Source organism: Belonocnema kinseyi, chromosome 2, assembly GCF_010883055.1.
Source record: "Belonocnema kinseyi isolate 2016_QV_RU_SX_M_011 chromosome 2, B_treatae_v1, whole genome shotgun sequence".
In the NCBI taxonomy this organism is placed as follows: domain Eukaryota; kingdom Metazoa; phylum Arthropoda; class Insecta; order Hymenoptera; family Cynipidae; genus Belonocnema; species Belonocnema kinseyi.
In genome coordinates this window covers 59,557,840-59,581,158 of record NC_046658.1, presented here as the reverse complement: position 1 = coordinate 59,581,158, position 23,319 = coordinate 59,557,840, and the positions used below count along the sequence as shown (strand labels likewise).

Genomic DNA, 23,319 nt, shown 5'->3' with positions numbered 1-23,319 from the left:
AAGATACTTTGAACTTTTTTAAATCGCTTTAAATTCATGAAAGATATCGAAAATTCCTTGACATCTTTTACAATTTTCTGAAATATCTCAAGTCTATTGAAATCTTTTCAAATCCCTTGAAAATGCCTTGGAATCTTTTCAAATACCTTTAAGTATTTAAAATCTTTCAAATCCCATTAAATCACTTAAATGAATTGACAATTCCTGGGAAACTTTTAAAATATCTTCAAATATTGTCAATCCTTTACGATTTTATAAAATCCCTTGCAATTTTTAAAAGCTAGTGAAAATACCTTGGCATTTACAAAATACCCTAATATATATTTAATCATTTGAAATCCCATTAAATTACTAAAATAAATTTAAAATTCCTTTGAATCTTTTAAAATACCCTAAGATATTAAAAACCATTAAAAAATTTTTAAACTTCCTTCAAATTATTGAAATACGTTGAAATTTCCTTTGAATCTTTTAAAATTCCCTAAAATATTTAAATTCCTTTGAAAACTTTTAAAAGCTCTTGCAACTTTTGAAAGCACTTAAAAATACCTTGCATCTTTTAAAATACTCTAAAATATATTGAATTCTTTGCAACCCCATTATATTACTAAAATGAATTGAAAATTCCTTGAATTCTTTTTAAATACCCCAAATTCCCTCAAATATATCAAATCATTTTCAATTTTTTGAAAATCCCTTTAAATGATTAAAACCTATTGAATATTCTTTGTAATCTTCTAAAATAGCCTAAAACCATTGAAATTCTTTACAATATTTGGAAATACCTTTAAATATTTGAAAATGTTTAAAGCTCCTAAATTCTTATGAATGAATTCTTTAAAATCCATTAAGATATTATAAGATCCCGTTAAATTACATGAAATGTGATATTTCCTGAAATCCTGAAAAATATATTTAACTATCTTGGAAGCTTTAAAAATTCCTTAAAATCATTGAAATTCTAGGAAATCTGATAAAATACTTGGAATATCTCAAAATATCCTAAAATCTTCCATATCTTCCGTAATTCTAGGAAATTCTTTTAAACCCCATGGATATTTTGTCAAGACCCTTAAAATCATTAAAACCTTTGAAAATTCATTGAACATTATTAAATGCCTTTGAAATACCTTGTAATCTTTCGAAATACTCTAGAATATTTCAAATCCTTTAAAACCATTTGAAATCCCTTGAAATATTTTTAAGCTTTTGAACATTCCTTAGAAGTTTTAAAAATACCCTAAATATTGAAAATCCTTTAAAATACCTTTTAATTATTGAAATCCATTACAAATTCTTTTGAATCTTTTAAAATACCCTAAAATATTTCGAAAGAAACCAAGAAAATTCGAAGATAGTTACAGACTTGAATTAAATTCAATTCAACCATGATTATTCTCGACAGTTACTGAAAGTGCTTCTTACAAAAATTACGTGACTCTTGCAATTTTTTTTACAAAATCTCTGTCTTTTTCCTGACTCACAAAATCCAGTAACTTTTCCCTGATTTCCAGGTTTTCTTCTAACCTGTGGCCAACCTGAGCGAGGGTACATAATTAGTTCTTAGTATAGACGATTTTGAGAAAACTTTCAAATTTGTCTCTTCACGCTTTGTAAAAGAGATGCAAATTAAAAATCATTTTAATTTGAAACATTCTCAAAATACAGAGCTTTCTTAAAAGACATCCTATTTTTTAGTCAGTAGGTCTGAGGAAATTTTGAAAAAAATCTCATGAATCTCTCACTCGTCTTCCTTGGGAATAAAATAAAATTATAAATACACTTTGTAGAATTTGTAGAATTTGCAAAATTTTCCAATGATGACTGCATTTCATTATTGCGACACGTGCTTTGAGACGAGATCATGAGAGATTCATAAAGTTAGTCGTAAGTCACCATTCATCAAGATCAGGGTTGATAAATCTGGAACGAGGATTAGTAGAAAAGAGGTAGGTGGATGTAATCGTAGATTATCGCTTATGCCTTTTGCGTATGCTGGTTCTAGTGTGCTTTAAAAGCAAATAAAGGTACGGGATAAGTAGTAAGTGCATACTAGATGCAATGCCGGATGTGAAGAATCAGAGAAACTTAAGTAAGTATTCATTGTTAGTGAGAGAAAAACATTTGTAGCCGCTGTCATCAAGTGCCAACTACTTTGACTGCCATTTCTTGGTATGTATTTACGGCTGACTGGTTAAGAAGAAACTAGGACTTCAGACTTTCTTGTTTCAGACATTCTTGTTTTTAGATTCATGCAGATTTTGACACTTTGCTAAAAAATTATATACTGAGTTGTAAATTCGTTTGAAATAAATCTTTGTTTCAAGATTGGTACCTTACATTGAGTAAATATAAAATTTTTTAAAGCTAAAGGTTTCCAAATTTTTATTACCTAACTGAAAATTCGGAAAATGAAACAGCTTATAATTTTTATTTTTTTGAGGGAAAGAATCCAGTTTCAAATGATTTTAAATTAAAGCAGGCAAGTTTCAACTTCGAAAAGTTTTAAAGGCTTCAAACTCGGTTAGGGATCATGCACAAATTACGTAACGCGGTTTTCTTTTGTTTAAATAAAGATGAGAATATAATTTCCTTGAAGTGAACAGTGATATAGTGATATGGAAAAAAGAAAAACGCGTTACGAAATTTGTGAGTGATCCCTTATTTCTAAATTGGAAGCATTTAAGTTTGAAGTTTCTTAAAACAAAAGAGTTTATATTTGAATATTTTTTAATTGTAAGGATCAGAATTTTAATTTCTGAAAAATTTAAAGCACCCAGATCCAAATTCAGCTCAAATCTTGAAAGCATTTGAATTTCTTTAAAAAATGGCTTATTATTGATAACGTATTTTGTTCTAAATAAAATTCAAATTCAAAATTAGCTATCAATTTGAAATAATGAATAAAAAATTTATGATTTTTAGGTTTCTAAATCTAGAAAGGGCGTAGAAAAATAATAATAAACGGAGAAAAAATTTGGTTCCTAATGAAATTCCAAATTTTAAAGAAAAAATAATTGGGGAGTGGGGGTGGAGTGAGAAGACCTCTATGTTGGAAGTTTTTTTTAGTTCCCTTTGCTGCGGAGATGGATCAAATTGAAGCTCCGGACACGAAGAATTGAGTTAAAAAATATAATTTATTATGACAGAATTTAATTATTTTTATATCGCTAGTTGGAAACTATGAAAAATGGAAAATTTTTGATTTTTTCGACCACTATGCTGAAAGCTTTTCGCTTAGTCTGATTTCTTCGAGAATGGCTCAAATTGATAATCTTGGCATGTAGAATTTAAATTAAAATAACATTTTTTATGTTAGAGCTTTATTTTATTTTATATGCCAATAATTGAAGCGGTTTGTCAAAAATGGGCCTAAGTAGTGTTTTGTTCAAAATGCAACTAAATACACAAAAAGGTCGTATATTAATAATCTATAGTTAAACTTAAAATTGTTTACAAAGTACTATGGTTGTTGAAAAAAAATAATGAAAAAAACAACGAATTAAAAAAACCATTAAGTAAAGAAAATACCAGCTAAATCATGAACTGTACCTGACTGTCGAAAACGTATCTAAGTATCATAAAAACAAACCAAAAATTCGATTGTCATTCGGGAAAAAAGTTGAATTAGACAAAAAGTTTCAGATTATTTTAATTCTTCTCTAATAGTTTTCAAGTCACGAGTTTTAAGTCAAAAAGAAATATAGGGGACTTATTCAGTAATAATAACTACAGTAAACTATGCTTAATTTCCCAAAAAAGGCATGTAGAATATGCATAGTCGAAAAAGGACTTTAGCAAAAAGTTAGACCCATTATCCACTGTAAGAAATTGGACGTATTTAAAAATATATATCCATGTGATTATTGATGAACATTGCAATTAATTTTTTTCTTTTATTAAAATCGAAATTTTAGTAGTAAGGCCTCTTTTTGACAAACAGCCTCAATTAGAATGCGAGAAAAATGTGAACATTTAGGTTTTTTAGACCCCTATATTGTAATCTTTTAATTTAGTTCGAATTTCTTCAGGGATGGCTCGAATGAAAGTTCTTGGCATTTCAAATTGAGAAAAAATGTAACTGAATATGTGCTATAGTTTCCTTTTTTGATATTATTAGTTAAAAAATAAGAAAAATGGGCAGATTTTTTTTCCCCTGAGCTGGAAGTTTTTCATTTAGTCTGATTTTTTCGGGGATAACTCAAATATTAACAATAAGCTGTGAAAAATTATTACATGTTAAAATTTTTTTCTGTATTGACCTTATATTTATACTCCTCAACTGAATGAACTGTTTAAAATACTTGAGATGAGACAACAAATGAACATCCTTAACTTCAGGAAACATAATATATTTGGCCAAATTTACATACAAGTACTGCTTCAAGTTTGAATCGTTTTGATTAGAAAAAACTATTTAATGAAAATAATTGATAAATAATTATTTCTTCGTGTTTGTTTCACATTTCCGAGGGAGTTTCAAAATAAAAAATGAAAAAATTCTGGAAATATTAAAATTAGGCTCTAATTTTTACTCTAAAATCGGTCTCTCCATGAACCTTCTGAAACGTAACAGGACGTCTCCTGGGTGTCGGTATTTTCATCTAGGTCGACCACTCGAAGCTGAACTAGTCCTCGAGCCTGTTGAAATTGGGGGCCTTCCTTGGCGTGGTGACATGTTGCAATTGCAGTTTCCTCTGTGGTTCCAACTAATATCACCGAGCCATATCCAAGGCTGACGGCCACTTGAAATAATTCTCAAGGTCAGCCACCATGATCTCATAAAACCTGGTTCTCTCCAATCCTTTTCGGTCGAGACCACAAACTATCTTGTTTAATCGAAAGTTTTCTCCTTAAGTGGCTCAGTTTCAATTTATGTTAAAATTAAGTTCCACTTTGCAACTCTTAAGCCTCTAGATCATTTCCAATTTTAGACCCAAATTTTAAATGCTTTTATTTTTAAATAAAATGGTACTAGTACTTAATTCATAAATGACACAACAGTAGTCATAATAAATAAGAAATAAAATTTGAAAAATGACTTGATCTTTAAAATTGAGGTCAATTGAAGTAACGGTTTCAGATCAACGAGACTCACAAATACTTTTAATATCTGATTTTTAAGTGAAAGTGAGGTATAATTTACTTGTATAATTTTGATTAAAACGAAACGAGTTTAAACATAAAAAAATGGTTAATTACTTAAACACAAATACATCAATATTAAGTACATACAGCAAATAATATTAATTAAAAATAAATTATAAAACTGCTTTTTAATCATGAGTTTAGTTTCTAGACTTTACATTTCGAGAATTCAAGTAATTAATATCTATATTCAAAATTTTTAATTTCAGCACGCTTTTAATTAAGCCAATAAGAGATTGTTTGAATATAGATAATCATGGATAATTAACTTATTTTCTTTGTCTGGTATGTCGAATTACAATTTTTTCTAATTGTTACATAACTTACGTTACGAGGCTTACGAGACTTTTTATTTGCTAAGAAATAGTTGAGATATTTAAACCGGACTTCAGCAGCATATAACAGAAAAAACTTGTAGTTGGAATTTACATTCAGGCTTCTCCTTTAAATTATGTTTGTTTACCGCTTGTAACATACCATAGAATGCAAGACCTAATATTTTTAAATAAATTTTCGAAATTCGATTCTTCATTCTAAAACGAAAAATTTGTAATATTGACTTTCATTTTAATTTTTTCAAGGAAATACTTTTGGATTCAACAAGATGATTGTGGAAGCGACCTCGGATCAGATCAACTTCATTACGAACCTTGGGTATTGGGTCGACGCGAAAGTGTCTTAGGACCCTGTCTCATTTCTTCTTCATGGCTTGATTGACCGTTCCTGGAATATGCACCCTGAAGAGAGTCCTTGTCCCAGTCCACGTGAATAATTGTATTGTTGGGCTGACACGCGTCTCGAAGACACGTCTCGAATAACAATTTGATTCACTTTTTAATATAAACGAAACGAAAACGAACCTGCGAACACCGTCGCGGCTCGGCCGTGACTGAGAAGTCGTAATATGCGCTTTCACCTTGCGCGAGCTAACGCGAAGGCACTCGCGATTCTACAGTTTCTTCTGTATAATACCTAACCGGTATTTCGATCGGTTTGATCGGCTTGGTTAAATATGCTTACATCGCTTACGCGACAAACAAATTCCAAAAAAAATACAAAAATTCGCCACGTAGACTTGCAACCGGTTTGGACATTTCTGAGGACACTTATTCTTAGAATACAGTTTTGAATTTGCTTCGGTTCCTTCTTGAAAATTATATTCTGGATAAATCTCATTGATCAAATTTAAAATTTTGTATTTCGACTGGAATTGCAATTTTTAATTCGGAACCTAATACAAACTTAAATAAGGATTTCAGTCTCATGTATCTGAAATAAATATTGAATTGAAGATCAGGAGTTGAAATTTTCAGGGTGCCCGCTCAAATCTCGGAAAGAAATTCCCGGTTATTCAAATATTTTATGATTCGAATCTTAATAAATTGGAAAGACTAATGGGAAGGATTCAAAATATTTAAATTTTGTATAAAACCAATTTCGGAATAAAACAATTTGAAATTTGATCATAATTCAGATGTTAATTCAACTGATTAAAAATGAAGCATTGAAAATTGTTCAAATATTGAGTCTTTCAATTTTAAATTTTACAATTTTTAAAGACTTTTTGGAAACCTATTTTTCATAACGTTTCATATTTAAGGAACGTATATTAATTATGTTCGGATGATTTTAGGAATTTTAGAACTCCTCTTTTCCAAGATTATTTCGACCCCCCGCCGTTTGTTCGCAAGATTTTTCATTTTTTACTCAATACATCAATTATTTTCACTGTAAATAAAATTTTAAAAGATTTTATGCGACTTCAGAAAACGTAAATATTTTTCAGTGAAAAACTTTTTCGGATCTCATGACATTTCAAGGGATTTCAAAAGATTCCAAAGGATTGCAAAACTCTTAGAGTATTCCAAAATATCACAAAGGCTTACCAAACTTTGACAGCATTTTAAACGGTTCCAAAGGATTAGGAGAGATTTCACACTTTTTATGTGATTTAAAAAGATTCCAAGAGATTTTACACAATTTCAAGGGACTTTAATAAGTTTAATCAGATTTGTCGAGATTTCAAGAGATTTCAGAAATTTTTTAGAGATTTTGTTCCACGAATTATGAAATATTTTAACGGTTTTCAACATATTTTTTGAGAGATTTAAGGACATGTTAAGAAATTTAAGTGATTTTAATCAACTTTAAAAAGATTTGAAGAAATTCAATATAGATATCGAAATATTTTTACGACTTTTAAAGGATGTGAGGGGATTTTAATGGGATTTTGAAGATTTCAAGGGATTTTGAACTTTTTCCGAATTATATAAAGGATTTCGAGAAATTTTAATGGCTATTAAAAGAGTTTAAAATATTTTTACTCATTTCAAGCGACTCAAAAAGATTCCCACCGACTTGTAAAGTTTCAATGGCCAAGGAATCTCAATTATCAATAAATACTGAAATAAATTAAAAGCTTCAAAAATGAAATTTTCCAACTTTATACGATTGGGTTTTTTACCCGCTTATTATTTAACTTTTAACCCTCAAGTGCTAAAACCTGGACATTTTTCGCTCCACCTAGAACGGGTCAAGCAGACCCAAGCAAACTTCAAACTGAAATATTTCCAGTTTGACTTGACCCGTTCTAGCACTTGAGGGTTAAAGATTCCAATTTAAAATAACACTGTCGAATCTTCAATGTCTCAACTGAAATTTATTCAACGTCTATATTACAAAATAAAAACGAAACAAATTGAACTATTTTAAAATGTGATTACTTAGAAACGTGATGAAGGGAAGGGGGAGGTTAATGCAAAATGAACATCACACAAGGAAAATATACTTTTTTATAAACATTTTTGAAATAGTTGAAAAAATAAAAATTAGCATTATTTATAAGTTTATTTAGTATTACGGTGCGTGTACGTTTTGTCTTTTATTTTAAGGGTTTATGAAATGAAATCGAAGTAGCATGAAGCAGTTTTTGAACGACCCCATTGCATGCCTCATTTAAATTTGTAGCGATTCGAACAATTACAAACGTTTAAATTAATTAAGGTTATACAAATTTATCTTATGTTTTGGGAAATAAGAATTCGATATATTTTTAAAGAGTTATTAAAAACTGATTAAATATTATAGATTTCAATTTAAATTTGTCCAGTTTTTAATATTTTTAAATGGGAATAAATGTACAAAATAATGAAAGATTCGATTCAAAATTGGTCCAATTTAATCGCTATCGACTATTTTTATGTTGGCAAATGTATAAAGATTCAATAAAATTAAAAAAAAATGCGTTTTAACACTGATTAATTTATCATTTAGAACAGCATTTTAAACACAAGGTTTTCCGAGAAATAAATTATTAAAATCCCGCAATATTTAACATTGTAAACTTAAAATTTAGATTCATATCGATTATAAAAGTTGAATTATATACGTTTCTTGTTCACAAAATCCATATTTTTTAAAAGTTGCAATCATTAAGATTCTAAAACTTTAAGAAATATCTTTCCCAAACCAACAAACTTTAAATTTAAATTAGTTTTAAATGAAAAGGTTCTGAATTTCTTCTATTTGAAGGTTTAAACATTTTAACTTGAATTTCAAAAGCTTTAAATTTCAGAAATGAAAATTTGAAATTATAGGTTCAAACCCCTCTAATATTGTCCTAATTAATGAAACGATAATCAAAATCTCATTCACACATCTCTAGCCTGGAAGTATTAATTTTTAATTTATCCTAATTATTTCCTATAAACGCGCGAGAGCACCTGATTAACACATCAGGAGAAAATAATCCACACGATAATTCAACGCAACACGCACTTCTCAATCACTGTTGTAACTATGTAATTATGACTGTAACAAGTGAACTCCATTGTTTCGTCAAACAAAACTGTCCGAAATGACTATTTTATTCATTTATGGAAAAGCTTACGTAACGAAAATCTCGGGATCGTAAAGCACGTCCCATGTGAAATTTTTTAATTCGTCTGAAGCCTAAAGATTATTTTAATTATTCCTTACATATACTGTCATTATATATCCATCCTAGTAGGTAATTATAATTATAATTCTAAATACAAGTCCTACATGGAATAATGTGAAATCTTATTTACTTTCTTCTGAATCTAGACTCACATTCTCGCAGTGAACTTCTTTCAAACCGCAATTCTAATTTGAGACAATACAATGAATTACGTCAATAAAATCGGATGAATATTTATCGTCAAATAATTAATCATTTTAAGTCTTGACAGAGAAAAGAAATCGCCGAAGAAGAAAATAGGAAGTTAAAGAAGCACGCATTATGTTCAGGAAGATTTCACCGTTATTTGAGGATGAAAAATACAATTTAAAACACACGTTGCGTTATAAGGAAATATGAAAGAATAACAGTTGTACTGCTAATAATAGAAAACTCAGACTTGTGACATAATCCTATTTTCATCGGAAACATATCGTAGGAAATAAAGGAAGACAATTTTTTCAAATTTGAGAATGAAAAAGAAAAGCTTGAATACTAATTTAATTTCTAGCACGAAATGGATATTGCCTTCCACGCTTCATTAGATATTGATAAATCCAACCATATTTTTCTGCAAGGCTGCAACCACGATTTCATTTTTATGTGGAACATCCATCGGACATTTTTATATCAAATTCGTGTTTCCCGAATTAATGCACCGTTGATTTGATAACTGGTCTGGATTTAAATTAATTAATTTCTCAAACAAATTCAATAAAATTGGCATCTACTTAGGGATTTCAAAAAAAATTAATGTACTTCCGAGACTATTTATGCTACACAGAATGTAAAATGTACATGGTAAAATATACATAATGGAAAATAGTCTTCTAGAAATGTAGACTGTACACATTTTATGTCTCGTAATTACGAAGTCGTTAAACGACTTATTTGAAAATGCGAATAACCGATTGAACGAAAGTCAAGGACTCGACAGGAGTCTCTCCTACGCGTCGCATTGGGAAGGGGACAAACGATGCGAAACGTGAAAAGCCTACAGATACTTCTGAATTTATAAAATTCTAGTACACAATTTAGAAACTTTTCTAGAGAAACAAACTTAAATAATAAAAACAATATGGATGAGGATATTCTGAATTGAATTAATTGAATAATCAAGGAAGAAGATTAAAAGAAAATTATACGCTAAGTAAATTTCTCTCCTTTTGGGAATAATGGTCTTTGTAATTTTTATTTCTTCCGGAGTTTTTAAGGCTGAACTAACCAATCGGAATTGGAGACTCCACATTAAATCGAAATATTTCGAATTCAGAGAGTGATTTCAGGACGTCATAGGTTTTCCCATACTCGTTGTGGTTGCATAAGAAAATAACATCTTTTCGCTCTTTGCGTGTGAGTGCATCGTCGCTTGCATTCTAATAATTATAGTTGCGAACTTTCTCATTATTTTAATTCACTCACCGAAGAGGACTACGTGGTCACAGGTCGTCTGGCTGGGAGACCTTCCGGAACTTTTTCGAGACACTTTGGTACGTTGTCCTCTGATTTTTCGAGACCATCTCTGACCTGATTTCTTTTTAGTTTGAGTCTGATGAGCTTCTCCATTTCGGGCACTGGAAATATAACAAGATTTTGATTTGTAGTTATATTTTCAAAATTTTATTTCCTTTCATTCACGTTTTAGGGCATCCTTGTTTGATTGAAATCCTTTTTGAAACGATTTAGAATTTAATTAATTTGACAAATAAACGGCCCTAATGATGACACGATATTACAATCTTTAACATTCATCTCATACATCTCGAATTGTAAAGAAAATATTAGAAACGTTTGAAACTATAGAGCTATTGTTTCCATCAACACAATAAAAAGATGTACGGTCATGCTGTTGACTTTTGGGGCGAGTGATGAAGCAACACACATCAATTTCTTCATATTAATCTCAACAGTACACGAAATCGAATATGCTTTCTTTATTCTCTTAGAAAAAATGCAATCGAGACTGTAAATAAAATTTAGACACTTTTAATCTTCCATTAAAAAAGTTCTAATATTTTAAAATAAGAATTTTTAGGCCCACCTTTCTAAATTAAATAAAAATCGAGATACAGACACCCTATACAATTTTAATTTATTATCTTTGGGATTTTTCCAAAATTACTTTGGTCTCATGGTTAATGATTCTAATTTTAAATTCTATATATTTTCTTTGCTTTCAAATGTCAATACTTTTTAGTTTTACTGTTTATTGCTTTCAATTTTGCATGTTATAAAATCTTTTTACATTCTATCTAGTACATTTGATAAGACTTTGGATTTTTTAAACGGAAGACAGCTTTCAAATTTTAATTTAATTCAAATTAATTAAAACTTTGGATTCTTTCCAGTTTTTATCCTGGAAATGTTTGGACTTTTACCCATTTATATGTCACAATAACACTAACAATTTCTAAAGAAAGTAGGCTTGCAAATTCCAATTAGACCAATTTTAAATTAAATTCCATTTGGCCACTTTTACGCTGAAAATTTTTTCCAATTAAATGTTATATATTTCACTTTTTTCACTAAAAATTTCATAATACTCTTAATTTTAATTGTTTCATATTTTGTTTTCTGTCTTTAAAATTACTGAAAACTTTAGATTCATCATATTCTGAATTCTTATGAAGTTGAATTATTTTTTTCTGGATTAGCCTCAATAAAGTGGATAACTTAATTATTAATCTTAAACTGATTAATTTAAGAAAACAAGTAACAAATATTTATTTTTCTATTATTGAATTAAAAGATCTAAACTTAAATGTTCAGGTTGGATGTTTTAATCGAAGAAACAAATGATGGTCATTTCCCGAGTTTTTCCCGGTTCGCAAAAATTTTTCAGAGCCATTGAAATTAAAAAATTCAAGCTCACAAGGCGAAAAATTGCTTCATTTGAAGTAATAAAAACTAAACTGCAAATTAAAGCACTCAAAGTATAACTCTTAAAATTAAAGCTAAACGAGTTTTCAACTGAAGCACTCAATAATTTACAAATATAAAATAGAAGCTTTTAACATTTTAACATTGACTTATTTTAAATGAAATACCGTTAAAAAAATATAAATCAACAATAAGTTATCATTTTCTATCCTCTAATTTGAAGAAACAATAAAAAAATACTATTTAAATATTCAAAATTATATAATTTAAACTAATTTTACGTTTCAAACATTAAAAATTAAACTATTACATTTTTTAAACTGCAAACTTTTAATTTGAAGTTAAAGTATTTGAATTGTAAGTCGTTTCAAATTAAAATTTTTTTATTCTTATTTATTCATAAAAATTCAACAAATTCACATAGAAATTAAAATTGTTTTTATGGAACAACAGAAATTGCATTATAAAAAATTGTTCCTTTTTTTGATTAACATATTTTATATTGAATGGGTCACAAATGGAATATTTCAGACGTCTGCATTTGTTTAACTACTAAGGCTTTCGAATTGAAACAGTTAAATTTTTAACGTTATAATTCGTTTAATTGTAAACAGATTTAGAATCGCCTTGTAAAAATAATTATTTTACTTTTAGGTCTTGAAGTCTTCATACCGCCTTAAAAAAAGTTATTTAATTAAAAATATACACTTGAAAAAATACCTAAAATACAATATTTTCAAAGTAAAAGATTTTAAAATACTCATTGTAAACTGAATGATTTCATAATATTGAAAGTTTTAACAATTGAACTTAACTTGAGAAAAGAAAAGTAGAAATTAAACTTATTTGAAATATTGCATTATAACATACGATATGAAGTTCTTAATAGCTAATAATAATTAAATAGTTGATACGTAATAGTATTTGCAATAATAACTGCAATATTTTAAATATATCAAACCATTTCAGTTTTATAAAATCTAAAATTGTTATGTTTTCATGTTTTAAGCAGTTTCACTTAAAATATTTTGACTTTCTTGGATTTATTACAAATAGGCAAATCTCCAAATTTTAGAATGGAAAATCCTTTGATTAAAAATTTTAATTGCGAGCATTTTTTGAAACTTCAAAATATTTTTTTCAAATTTGGATCATTTCAAATATAACTTGTTTAAATATTTGAATGCTTCCAATTTTATATTCTTTCTAATTTGTATGCTTTTAAAATCCAATACTTAATAAGATTGAACTAAATTATTGTCCTTGAATTAAATCGTGCAAATTATAAAAACGCAAGAACTCTCAAACATACTACAATAAAATTAGCAAAGTACATTTCCAATTTGCGTAAATTAAATTCTTGTCTCGCTTTTGACTGGAAATAAAGCACTGCGTAAATATAGGAGCTGCACATGTGATTTCTTGAGACTACTGAGCCAACTAAGTGCTGACTAGTGAGCCTAGATGAGGAGGAGAATTCAAATGCCACTCACGACGAGACGTTCCTCTTGGGTAAAGGCAAAGAGGGTTTCACGTCTTCAAGATCCTCCCACTCAGATTCCTTGCCGTTTGACGTTGACCCCGGTTGAGATCCTGCACTGGAGCCAGCATAAAGGCTATTGACACGTTCCTGTCTCGGAAGACCCACGTCATCATACACTGCTTGTCCACAATCATCTTTTTCCTCATCCTCATCCTCATCTTCATCCTCTTCCACACTCGAATATTCGTTGCTTATCGATGTTTCTTGATTTTCATAATCAGGACTTTCCTCCTCAATTCTATTCTCATTCTCAGTTATTTTTTCTTCCAGGATTTGATCCTTAGATTGAGATGGATAGTCACTTATTTCCAAGGTACTTGTTGATGAGAAGTGCTGTTCTTTTTGATAAGCTAATGGCATCACGTCGTCATAAACTTCGTCAGATTCTTCAATTTGTGGAAAGCCAATATCATCGTATTCGTCTTCCTATGAATAAAATTGTATATATTGATTGTTACGAATTTAGTCTTTCAAAGAATTGATGAATTAGCCTCTCTTATGAAATTACACCCAACTTATGTAAGGTATCAAAATTCTGCTGAGGCAAGCTGTGTTATATTATTGGTACGTAATTATATTTCAGAAAATGAATTCCGACACCCACGAAGATAAACAAGAAGTGTTTAACATGCGTACTTTGAACTTAAAAGTTGAAGAAGACTGAGATATATATTCCTAACAAAGGCCGGCAGAGAGCCATAAATTATTGTTGTTCAAACAAAAGTTGCGAAAAGACTAACATTGTGTTCTTTCGAAATTAAGAGGGGTATATCAGTCTAAACACGTTGAATTATTTCACGAAATCTAAAAAGAGATTAATCTGGTATTTTATCAAATTCAAACTTAATAATCACAATATAGGAATTATTAACTTAAACATTTTCTAGTTTAATCAATAAATTACATTTTCTTGTAAAAATAAATTTATTACCTCAAAGGGTGTTCCAGCATCGTCGAATTCTTCGTAGGTATTTTCATTGAGATCCACCTCTTTCCCTCGATCAAGTGTCGAAGATTTCTCGTCACATTGAGGATTTTTTATTTGATTCTTCCAGAGGAAACTGGAGTTGGCCTGAGGACCTCTGGATATGGAAAATGCAGACATCGGTTCATAAATCTTATATTCGACCTCGTTCTCATCAAATTTCACCACCTGGCTCTTTTCCAAATTCACAACTTTCACCGCTTCGTCGATGCTGACAGTGTCATAACAAGGGTCTTCGTCAACCGTGTGTATTTTTTTAATTTCCACGTAGCCTCTTCCATCCGTCTCACTTAGTAGAAAACTTGGAAGACCTGAAAACAAAATTTAAAAATTCTGTAATATATTTTAACAAAATTTTTAAAAGTGATGTTATACCAAATATCTTGAAAATATCGGACACATTTTTGCTGAAAACCTGATTTATGGTGAAACTGCGTCAATATAACTTTTAGTGTCTGTTTGCAGTTTGTTTATATATTAACAAAGGTTACGAATTTCTGCACCATCAATTTAAAAATAAAAATGACCAAAAAAGTCAGTTTATTTCATAACAAAATTTATTTCTAAATATAGTGTGTAAAATTTAATATTGGGAAACAATTCTGTTTTTTACATTTTGCAATCCCACTATAATTTATAAACATTTCCCCCCTTTTTAAGAGACGAGAAAAATGAAATTATGGACAAAAACTTAGCATATCTTAATTTATGAAGTGTATAAACTGTAGGTGAGGGTAACACAAAAACTGTCAGTGGGGGTAACAAAAAAAATACCAGTATCCACAATAAGATTTCTAAAAAAAATTGTCAATAATTTTGAATAGCTTTAAAAGATACTTCGAAATGTTCGAAGTTTTGAAAAGATCCGAAAATAATTGACATCTTGAAAATATTTTTAAAAAATGAAGATAAAATGTAGATTTTTGAACATTTTGAAAAAAATTAGAGACTTTCTAGTAAGTGTAAGAGATATTTATTAATTTTGAAACGATTCGGATATAATTTATTACTTCTATGAAATTCAAATTTTCCTTAAATGCACGTTTTTGAAGATTTGGAAAAAAATGGTTAAAGAATTTTTTTAAGTTTCAACGGAATCCAAAATTGTTCTCATGATTCCTGGGTAAATTTGAAATAATTTTTCATTTAAAAAAAAATTCCTGGGAAATTTGTAATGACTTTTTATTTTGAAAAATTAATTTTAAGAAGAAATTGAACAAGTTTTCAAAATATTTCAAATAATTTTCTAAATATTCGGAAAAGGATGTAGAATATTTTTTTTTTAAATTTTCAATATTGCAAGGTTACAAAGTTTAAGAAAAAATTTGATAAGTTTAAGAGGTATTAGAAGTTTTGAAAACATACCAGAATAATTTTAAACTTAAAGGATTCAAACAAATTTAAAGCAAAATTCAGATTTTTTATGATTTCGAATGAAAAGTTTAAAAGCTTTTTAGGTATTTTGAACGGTTTCAAAGGAATAAAAGGTTTGACTTAACCCTCAAAGCCCACACTTCAGTTGCGGATACGTATATGCCACACTAGTGCGAATTGGGATTTCGCATTTCTAAAGGATCATAACTCTTGCATTAATAAAATAATTATGACTTACGAGATACATTTTTCGAGGGTAAAAATTACTGAGAAATGCAACGGTAATAAAAATAAATTTAATAAACAATTTTTAAATAGCAACAAAAGAAAAAAATGAGAACTTTTCTGAAATGCCATTTTCTTTTAAAATGGCCATTTTTTATTAATTGTAAAAACGTAGTTTTTCCCTTTAAATTGAAGGTCAAAGTACATATTTTTAAGAAAAAAACACTAAGTACACATAATTAATGCAGACACATTATTATGAAATTAGGATACATAGTTGAAAGTAGAAGTTTTTTAAAAAACTTTATTCGATGAAAATAGGGTACTCAATGCATACTGAATCAGGATGATCGTCATACATACGCTTCAGGCAGTTTGGATACCTCATTCGTGTACGTCTGCTTTATTCTGGCTAATAAAACGCACATTTTACTTTCGTTTCTTCGCGAATCGCTTCTAAAAATTTTGACGCTTGTGAGCCAATTTTCAAAATTTTCAAAATTAAGCCCTTGACACTTTGGAAAATGGTTCGTATTTGTAAGCGACGTTACAGTTATTGCTTCTCGATGAGCGCGATAATACCCAAACTTCTTCAAAATTTTAACACGTAGGTATAATTTTTGGTGAATTTATGTTAAAAATATGAATTATCACGTAAAATTACTTAGCTCTCGAGAAAATGTAATCGAAGAAACAATTACCTGGCGAAATTCATGACTCAGTAAGGTACAAATATTTTTGAATTTTTTCGAAATTTCTACAAGTCCTAAATATCTTTTAAATTGATTCGATTTTTTAAATTAATTTTTTGTTAAATTATTTTTCTGTCCCAAGCTTTGGTTATTTTTTCTTTCTTTCTTTAATGAAAAACTTCTCTTGGTTAAAAATTTAACATTTTTCATATGAAATCGGATTTTTGGTTTGAAAATTCATCTCTTCTGGTAGATATTTCGTCTTTTTTGGTTGAAAATGCAACTGTTTAGTTGAAGGTTTATCTTTTTTGATTGAGAATACGACTATTGTTTTGAAAACTCATATTTTTAAAAAGAATTTGATTATTTTTTATCACAATTTTTTTTTAATTATTTGACATATCAATTATTACATTTTTTTGTAAAGAATTCATTACTTTTTGGTTGAAAACTAAACTACTTGGTTACAATATGAACTGCTATCTTGATAATTAATTTTTCTTTTTGGTTGAAGATTGATCATTTTTATTGAAAATTAATCTCCTTTGGAAATATTTCATCTTTTTTAGTTCAAACTGCAACTGAATCAAATTCTTATATTTTGGTTAAGGATTCAACTATTTTGTTGAAAATTAGTCTGTTTTGGATGAATTAAAATTTTATTTATTTAAAATAATTTATTTTTAAATTGAAATATCAAAGCTCTGCGTTGAGTTTTGTTTTATTTTATTTGAGAGTTCAACTATCTCATTGAAAATTAACTTTTTTGTTGAAATTCTGTGTTACATCTGAAATATTCAGAAATATTTTGGAATTTTCTCAAAAATTTTAGTAAAATTACACGTATATAACCTTAAAAACAAACAAAGTGAAAAATAAGTAGGTTTTCGAAATTTGTATTTTGTATTACAAAATTTTTTCCACTCAAATAATAAAAAAATTAAATAAAAAAATAAAGATTTTTAAAAAACGACAAAAATAAGTTTGCGTAGATAAGGATACTACGACGGAACAACTCACTCGTAAAGTGGCAGTATTACGCTACGTTATCCTGGTACAGTTTGTGGTTGCTCTAATCATAATTGCCACCGTTCATTGAGCTATAAACATTTTTCTCGTGTACCCATAATTATGTCAGGTTGTTGAAGCATTATACTGTGTCAAAATGTACTAAGATAATGTGATGATTGGATAAGTTCAAAAATTATTCAAATTCCTTTTTTTACTGCTTTCTGCATAAAAAAAATCATTTTATGGCCCCTTATATACTAGATTAAACTAGTAAAGTTTAATCCTAAGTTTGCAGAAATAATGAAATTGTCACCGACATTAAATTGAGTATTGCAATAATTTCCCCTCAGTCTAAATAGATATTATCGACAACTCTGAAACTTTAGACACAAAAAACATATTTCAATTTTTATTTAGCAATCAGTGTAATAAAACAAAATCAACAGATACTTTATAATATTTTCCACTAATTTGCATTGAACAAAAAGACTCACTTTTAAATCAAGCGTAATGTCAAGATGCAATTTTATAACAAATAATTTTTCTGGTATCAATGAGAATTCGAATAAATAATTCAAAATTCTTTTGTGCCAGGTGATTAAAAAATAATTTAATAATATAAAAATCAATATAAAAAGTAAACACACCTTTTAAATTTCCCATAGTCCTCGAATCTCGCATCCGATCAACTTTGAAAATCCTCAAATCCGCAAATTTTTTCTCATGAGTAATGATCGTCTGCTCAGAGCCAGAAATGGCATCAGAACTCACCAACAATTTAGGATTTGTAGCAGAAGCCACATGCACAAAATTCGTAGGTGAAGATATCTTCACATATTTTAATTCTTCTCTGGAGAGGCTTCTGGTCCTGCAGGAATCATCAAAATCGAAATTGCTACCGAGGTGATGATTTTTCAGTGATCCCATTGATGAACTCAAACTACTTTTCCTCAGTTTTTTGTAACGTTTCACATGATTCGAAATGGGAACATAATGAAGAACATTCTTCGCAAAAGCAAATTCCCTTTTATATTTCTTTTTAGTTTTATTATCGTCAATTAATATATTTCTGATGGTATTATTATTATTAATATTGCAGGTATCATAGTCATCAAATTGAATACTGTTGCTACTATTTGTATTATTATTGCTGCTATAACCACTCGTGTCGGTTCGATTACTAAAATTATAGCTACTGATGCTAATCGAAGAAAAATTCAAATCCGGGTTTTCTTCTCCGGTCGCTTTTTTCTCAATCACGTCTTGGGAAGTCAAAACGTCATCGTACAATTCAGTATGAATGAGTATTGTTGAGTTAACATTATCTTTGAGTTTAGTTTCCTTGTTCTTCTTTTCAATCTCTATAAAATCGGAAAATCTCGTGTCTCGTGGCAAGGAACGGCTCTTGATTGGGCAAGTTTCCGATTTCTTGAGTGGCACTTTTGAATCTTTTGGTGGGCTTTGACTATTTCTTTTATTATGAGATGTTGAATTTTTAGAGGCGATTTCTTTTGGACTGTTGTCTCCTTTTGCATTTTGACTCGATTTGGAACGAAGTTTCCATTGAATATTTGAGGCCGACCTTACCTGAAAAAATAAAACATTCTAAAATGATTACAAGAAATTTAGATTTAGAAAGCATGGAAAGAAAAATATTATATATTATACATATATTTATTCACTCTTAAAAATTACAAATCTGGTATTCATAGATTAGTATAATCAATGCAATTCTAACGTTTCTGAATAAAATACTTTTCACAGTGCAATGAGTCGCAAAAAATAAAAGGTCCGTTTGGCGTATACCGTTCTCTGAAAAAATGAGGTGACGTGACTTTGTTTCTTATTTGCGGTGACCTTAGAACGGTTCTTCAATATTATGCAACCAATGATAAAACATTGTATAAATTTGGTAAATTTGTTCAAATTTAGGTCGAGGATTTAAAGTTAATCATTCATTTGAAAATTTTTAACCGATCTTTAATTATGATAAAATTCCTAGATCAGAAGCCTTTCGTATGTAAAATTCCCAGATTTGTTATGCTCGTATGAGTTTGATAAAAAAATTGACCTATCGGTGAATTAACAGCAGTGAATTAACGAATCCTTTCTTATAAATCTAAAGTTCAAATTACGAGGCAAAATACAATCATTATAATAAGTATACTAAATATTTTCGAAACCAATCATACTTTATTTCAGAAATTTCAAGTGCTAATAATATCGTTTTTTATATAAATAAAAACAGTATAAATAACTGTGAAGTCTTTAAATCTCTTGACATTTTTTTTAATCTGTTGTAATTTTTGAATTTTTAGCAACTGTCGATAAATGAGGAAGTTATATATTAGCTTTCGCAGAACCCTAAGTTTCTATTAAAAAATTTATTATAGTGGCTCCAATAGCAATGTATTATTGGAAAGTAAAACTGATTTATACTCGGATTTATTAAATTATAAATTCAATAGGAATTTTGTCCAGTCGATTATCGAATCCTTCTTTATAGGATATAAATTTCTTCTTTAAAATACCATAATTATAATAAATGAACTAAATATTTTAGAAAACAAATAATATTTTATTTAAAGAATTTCAAGTTCTAATGATATACTTTTTTTTATACAAACAAAAATGATCTAAATCGCTGTGAAATCTTGGAATGTGTTGGGATTATTATCATTTTTTAATATTTTTATATGGTAAATCTATATGTTAATTTTCGCAAAATCATAAGTTCTGTTTAAAAATCTATTTCAGTAGCATAAATTATAATTTATTATGGATAAGAATAAACTACTTGTTCTCGGATTTATTAAGTTTTGAAATAAATATGAATTTTGTCCAGAGGATTAATGAATATTTCCTTATAAATATAAGCTTCAAAATACCATAATTATAATAATTAAACTGAATATTTTATTTAAATTAATCGAAATTTATTTTAAAAATTGCAAGTCCTAATAATATGTTTTTTAATATAAACAAAAATAAAACAAAATTTCCAAGATTTTACAACTGTAACAAAAGATTTCAAAAATATCTTTAGTTACAGTTGTGAAATCTTGGGAATTTATTTGTATTTTATTATTTTTAAACGTTTTCAAATAGTGAAGCTATATTATTTTTATTATTATTACATCATTAAGCCATTTCCCTTTCCGGGTAGGCGTGGCTCACTTAGCGGGGAAGAGAGTTATGTGAGGAAGGGGTTATAGAAATTTTTAGATTGATCTATAATTCTCGTGTTATTTTTTTAAATAACACGTTCGCTCCGCAACACTGCTCTGACCCAGGTTGCTGATCCATCTCATACTTCTCTAGCTTCTTTCACGTCCATTCATTTTTTCATGCAAGCTCTTGTGTTTCTGTAACATCTTATGTCTCTTCTAACCAGAGTCTCATTCAGGCATTCTAACCATTCTTTCTGCGGTCTGTCTCTGGGCACGCTGCCATTTACTTTACCTTGATACACTTGTTTCGTTAAACGTTCATTTGCCATTCTCTCAAGATGCCTGAACCATCTTAACCGATTTCTTTTGTATGATATTTACTTTCTAAAAAACCTAAGGTTATATTTAATTATGCACTGTAGTAGCTTCGATCAGAATTTATAATTGACATAAAACAATAACTATTTATTAAATTTGGTTTATAAAATTATAAAGTGTTTATGAATTTTTTCCAGTGGGTTAACGAATCCTTCCTTACACATTTAAGCTTGGAAACACCTCATAATAATAAGCAAACTAAATACTTCATGAAACAAAATTATAACTGTAAGAATTTAAAGTTATAATATAGTGTTTAACTTTTATTAACACCAAAATCTTTAGAAATCTTTTTAAATCCCTTGAAATCTGGTGTACACTCAAAAATCGATTGGTCACCCCCACGTCTTTTAAATAATATTTCTCTTTCAGGTTTAAAATGTTTGTAAATCTGTTAATTTCTTAAGAAAGGAAACACTCCGAGAAAAAAGTAGTCGTGACTGTCGTCAAAGAAACCTGTAAGAAAGAATCTGGACCGTGCGGTACAATGAACTTTGCTCGACTCAGGTTTGCGAATATGATTTAGGACATTTTGGTTCAACGGGAAAGGTGGTGAAATGGAAGATTTTTTAAATTTGGTATAGAGATCCTGGAGGAATATTGCGATCATGATTTCGGTGCCGTTATGACTTAGAAGTCATACTTATTGTTAGACAAGGAATGAAGAACGTTTACTCTCGTAACGGGGCTCTGGTATATTTCTCGATATCTACATCACAGATGTTGTGCTGACGGTTGACATAGTCATAGATGAGACATACGTGTTTCGCATAAAGGGAAAACGCCGAGAAAATACATAGCTGAATGTCAGGGTAAACTAGGTAAACAAATTGTTCAGAAAAGAAAAAAGAGAGGAAGATTATTCTTAGCTGAATCACTCATAATTTCATCTGATGTTGGTTCTTTGATCTACATTAACAAGCGGCTTGAGAATCTTGAGGTTAATAAAACATATAAGATTCGAAAGAAATATTTTGTAAATATATTCTATATTATAAAATAAAGACGTTAATTTCATGGAAGCCTTAAGTTAGCAAATTTTTTATTGACAAATTGAGAATCTAAAAATTAACATCAAAGACTAACTGTTGACTTTATAACTTTATTTGACTACACTTGACGCCAATATGACCAAGAAAGTCTAATTAGAGAAATGAGGTAAGTAAGCTTGGTTCAAAATTTACAAAATATTCAGTTTTCAAGCTGTGTGGATCCTTTCTGCTATGGAAAAAAGGAACGGTATTTTGACCCAGCTTAAAACAAAAAATATGATAACAAATTAAGATTAAAAAAAAAAGATCTCCTTTTGCCTGTATCCTTTTTTTAAATGATTCAATCAAGAGATGAGGTTTATTCTAATTTTAAATCATGCGGTTGAGATACCTGGATAAAATATAAAAACCACATCCGTTTTTTCTTCGTTGGGTTTTATTTCCGATTGATAAAAAATCGGAGTCATCGACATTTACTTAAATAAACGAATAAAACATAATAAATCATTTTAAAAATTGCTTGGAATTTCAATAAACTGATTTCTTTATGTATTATTTTTGTGATCTCCCTATTTAAAAATTCGGAAAATAGGGTACATTATTTTCAAAAAAATATATTGTATCTAGGAAAGAAAAAAAAGATAAATCATTTATTTTAACTCTTCAAAATGAGATAAAAATGTAATTTAATTAACTTAAATGTAATTATAAATTCTAAGGATTTTAAATTGTGTCTTCCTTCTAATTCTCTCAATTATGATATTTTTATTTTAGTAAAATATTCTAAACTTTAATCAACAAACTTTGTCAAAACCATCAATGATCAACCAAAGTCAAAATATTTAATTAAATTGAATCTTAGAAATACTAAGATTAAAAAATTAATTATATTGTTTTAAAATTTACCCGGATATTTAAAATAAAAATAGGAACGTAACCTAA

General features: G+C 28.7%; 1 protein-coding gene across 1 annotated transcript in view; it reads right to left on the bottom strand.

Moving 5' to 3' along the window:
* The window catches only part of LOC117182685, a 40,370-nt gene extending 18,243 nt beyond the window's left edge, over positions 1-22,127 (bottom strand). Inside the window, exons 1-5 of the mRNA XM_033375789.1 lie at positions 22,104-22,127; positions 18,485-19,442; positions 14,482-14,846; positions 13,501-13,976; positions 10,550-10,701 (exon numbers count right to left, since the gene is read on the bottom strand). Of these exons, the coding sequence (XP_033231680.1) occupies positions 10,550-10,701; positions 13,501-13,976; positions 14,482-14,846; positions 18,485-19,442; positions 22,104-22,127 (1,975 nt within the window). The remainder of the gene's footprint in view (positions 1-10,549; positions 10,702-13,500; positions 13,977-14,481; positions 14,847-18,484; positions 19,443-22,103) is intronic.
* Positions 22,128-23,319: the final 1,192 nt, after the last annotated feature.